At 48.4% G+C, this 3,661-nt stretch overlaps 1 protein-coding gene across 1 annotated transcript; it reads right to left on the bottom strand.

Annotated features, from left to right (window-relative positions):
• Positions 1 to 1,937: 1,937 nt before the first annotated feature.
• Positions 1,938 to 2,984, bottom strand: PSRP5 (plastid-specific 50S ribosomal protein 5). The gene is made up of 2 exons (XM_086522243.1): positions 2,805 to 2,984; positions 1,938 to 2,558 (listed from the first exon to the last, which is right to left on the bottom strand). The coding sequence occupies exons 1-2, from the start codon at positions 2,914 to 2,916 to the stop codon at positions 2,236 to 2,238; spliced, it is 435 nt and encodes a 144-aa protein (XP_086378369.1). The 5' UTR covers positions 2,917 to 2,984; the 3' UTR covers positions 1,938 to 2,235.
• Positions 2,985 to 3,661: the final 677 nt, after the last annotated feature.

The raw sequence follows: 3,661 nt of genomic DNA, 5'->3' as shown, positions 1-3,661 counted from the left end.
TCCAGTGTCCTTTCCCCGGAAAAACAGCTCCCCAGCATGGCTCCCGGCCTCTGTCCAGAGTCCTTTCCCCAAAAAACAGCTCCCCAGCATGGCTCCCGGCCTCTGTCCAGAGTCCTTTCCCCGAAAAACAGCGACCCTGATATGGCTACCGGCGGAGGCCGGGAGCCATGCTGGGGAGCTGTTTTCAGGGGAAAGGACGTCCTTTCCCCTTGTCAACAGTTGTGGGGAGGGGGGCCAGAACACCCAGTACAGTAATTACCATGGCTGACATGTCGCACCTGGCTCAGCGGGTGTAGGACAGAATTCTGACGGCTGAGTTGTCATCTGCAGATGACTTCTGACAGCTAACGTGTCGAACAATGAGGGCATTGCTTGCTACCGGCTTTTCTGACTGCTGACCTGTCGAACATCCTGCGGTTGCATGCGAGCATTCTCGTATATAATGGAAAGCAGACGGAGGGCCAGGATTTGCTGCCCCCCGACCCACGACGTTGATGGGGTAGGGAAAGGACCTGTAGTGTCCATTCCCCATAATGCAAGCAACCCATTGGCGACCGGTGGAGGCCTCCACCGGACGCCATGGGGAGTTGCATTGTGGGGAAAGGACACTGCAAGTCCTTTACCGACCATTGGCGACCGGTGGAGGCCTCCACCGGACGCCATGGGGAGTTGCATTGTGGGGAAAGGACACTGCAAGTCCTTTAACGACCAGCGACTGAAGGACACTGCAGGTCCTTTCCTGACCGTCAAGTGTCGGGGGGAGGGGCCAATTACGAGCCTCCACGTGGTAGTATTTCTGGCCATGGGGCTGCAGGGAGCAGTGCAAACGCACACATTCGTTCAAACCTGCAAGCCCCAACACATGTGAGTTCTGAGCAGCACACAGTCAATCAGTACAGAGGTTCTGATATTCCATGCACTGACATGGCGGCTCCTGGTGAAAATTCTGACTGCTCATGTGGCATGGACAGATTGATTTTACACAAGACCACATTCTGATTGCTGACTTGTCAGCAAATTCCAGGTGCTGACCTCTATACCCTTCATAGGCTGAAATAACAGCACCTGCATTTAAATCATTGGTTGAAACAGACTCTGCGCTCTGACATTACTGCGGGTGGTGAGATGGCGTCCATCCACCAGCTGCATGCAGAATTCCACAAAATAAGGGACAGGTAATGGAGGGCTGAGATACTCTGCCCCGTGACCCCCGACCTTGATGGAAAAGAGATTCCTTACTAGATGAGTACTGCTGCTCTTGTTTCCGTCTTTTTTCCACAGAAAGATTCCACCATCACCTGTGTACTGAGACTACAATGAAATAAACATAGGCATGGTATGACAGAATGGGACCCTTACAGTTTCTAACTCACTTTTGGCAGGCAGCACATACGAGACAGGAGGTTTCTACTAAGCCATCAGTCTTTCACCATATTCCAATATTGTCTTCTTAGTTCTTTCCCTTGATATCAGTGTGTCTGTCATTGCATTCTGCAATATAGCATACCCGTCAAAATACATATCCAAAAACTGTTGAGAAACAGAGAAACAACTTCCGAATGGAGCAAACGCAAAACTGAGGGTGGCTTGAACATGCTTAGATGATAGAGATACTCTATTCCAGGACAAGGAAATAAGAATGACGTGATGTCTCAAACAGAAAGAGAAGATTCACACGCAAACAAATGATCTGCGGATCATCTAAAACCAAAGACCTAATACTTCCCAGCACACTTTTCAAATCCATTGGGCACCCATTGCAAAAGTGCCCCACCTGAAGCACATCACATGCAAGGGCTTAACAAAACGGCCATGGCCTCACCTATTCCAGTTCAAGCCTTTGTCAAGACTGCAGTAGGACAAAATCTGCTAATCATCACTCGCATAAATTAAATCAGAAGCTTATTACATTTTGTACCTTAGATAACAAAGAGCAGTTGGACGAAATCAGTGACTAATATAGAACCAAACATAACGGTCAGATAATCAATTGGCTGGCAAGCTTCACATCGTTTGGGCAAAGTATTGATTTGACCGTGGAACTGCACATTAAAAGAAACAACAACAAAAGGTTGCTTAACCAGGGTGGCTCCCCAGCTCAAGTGGTAAGCTGGAGAAGCTCTTACAACACTGCTCATTTATGAAACAGGCTGAAGACCTGCATACAACAGTGAGTATCTCACTTTGTTTTTAAGTGTAATGATGTTACAGTCCATTGAGCAGCCAGATGAATAGTCAAACGTTCTTTAGCTTTGCCATCTTTGAAGGAGGCCACCTACCCTTCTTCCGTAAGTGACGTTTCCTTACAAGCCTCTTTCTTCGCAACTCTGCACGTTTTGCCTTCTTTTTCAAAAGGTCAGACTCAAGCTGTAACTTGGACAACTCATTCACAGGAGCACCCTCTTCTGCTTTTCCAGAAGATTCTTCCCTCAATGCTTCTGCAACCGCATGGGTAACGATCAAGTTGCACTCCTTTCGTGACAGCACAGCTACGAGTACAGATGACAAGCATGAAGGCATAGTAGCTTCCCTCAAAGCGTCCATCTTAGCCTTTGAGCCTGACCAAAATGTGTCATCGCAGAATTGCCAGGTAAGTACACATATAGCGATGAATCTCGACAAATAAAAGTCCTCATGATTACACAAGACAGTACGGAGAAATTTCCGATGAACCCGCTACATCATGAGGAGCTTCAACACGAAACTAAGGCAGAAGCATTGAGCCCCTTTCACTGCCTCTTTTGGCCCGTCGTCTCTCTCTCTCTCTCTCTCTCTCTCTCTCTCTCTCTCTTACTCTTACTCACATAAGGGTTGCAGCGAAGCTTGGCGCAGGACAGACGAAGGGCTGGGCGATACGGACGGGGAGCGATGAGCCGAACACGAGGGAGGTATAGTGGCCACGGCTACGCTCGCCATGGTGAACTGAAAGTGCAGGTAGGTGTCGTTCTCCTTATCTTCGTTCTCTTTTCATTACAACCGAGAGAGGCGTGAACGCGCTCGCCGCACACACGACTTTGAACTCCAGGGAGGTGGGATCAATGGTCCACATTAGGCCAGGCGAGGCGGGTGCAATCCAGGCCATCCGATCGTCGTTTGACTAGATGTGAACTAAGAGTGAACTCGGGAGGTATGTGCACCACACAGAATTTGGTGTGAATTCGGTGTGAACTTGATGTGAACTAAGAGCTGAGTCGCACCTCAGACGAGTGGGGGGAGTGGGGTGAAGTGGTTCGCCACAAATAGAAAATCCGAGTTCTTCTCCTAAAATCTCGTAGGTGCTTCGCCAATGAAAAAGCATCAGCTCAGCTCTCTCTCTCTCTCTCTCTCTCTCTCTCTCTCTCTCTCTCTCTCTGTGCGCGCGAGGTGGGGCCGAGGGGAAGGCACAACCAACAGGTGTTGCGCGAGGGCAGGCTTGTGGGAAGGGGCTCATAAGAAAGATGCAAGGATAGAAGCAAGTAAGAGAGTAGAGCAAAGACATTAAATCCAATTGTGTTCCTATCATTGAAGCCAATTTTAGAACCCACTCCATTTTCAAAAAAGGTTTTATTATTACATTGACTCTCTTAGCTTTCATCTCTTCAGGCCATGCTAACTTATCTCATCTCTATAATCAGGCTTGGTAGCATTGCTAGATCAAAGTAGATCAAAAGGAGGACTCTCT

Source organism: Adiantum capillus-veneris, chromosome 10 (genome assembly GCF_014529385.1).
Source record: "Adiantum capillus-veneris isolate H3 chromosome 10, ASM1452938v2, whole genome shotgun sequence".
NCBI lineage: Eukaryota > Viridiplantae > Streptophyta > Polypodiopsida > Polypodiales > Pteridaceae > Adiantum > Adiantum capillus-veneris.
This window is presented reverse-complemented; position numbering and strand designations above follow the sequence as displayed.

Bases quoted from the DNA above. Each gene is read 5' to 3' on its own strand.
- PSRP5 (XM_086522243.1), bottom strand. From the start codon at position 2,916: ATGGCGAGCGTAGCCGTGGCCACTATACCTCCCTCGTGTTCGGCTCAT. The intron at 2,559-2,804 runs GTGAGTAAGAGT...CATTTTGGTCAG, and splicing joins AGCTTCGCTGCAACCCTTAT to GCTCAAAGGCTAAGATGGAC.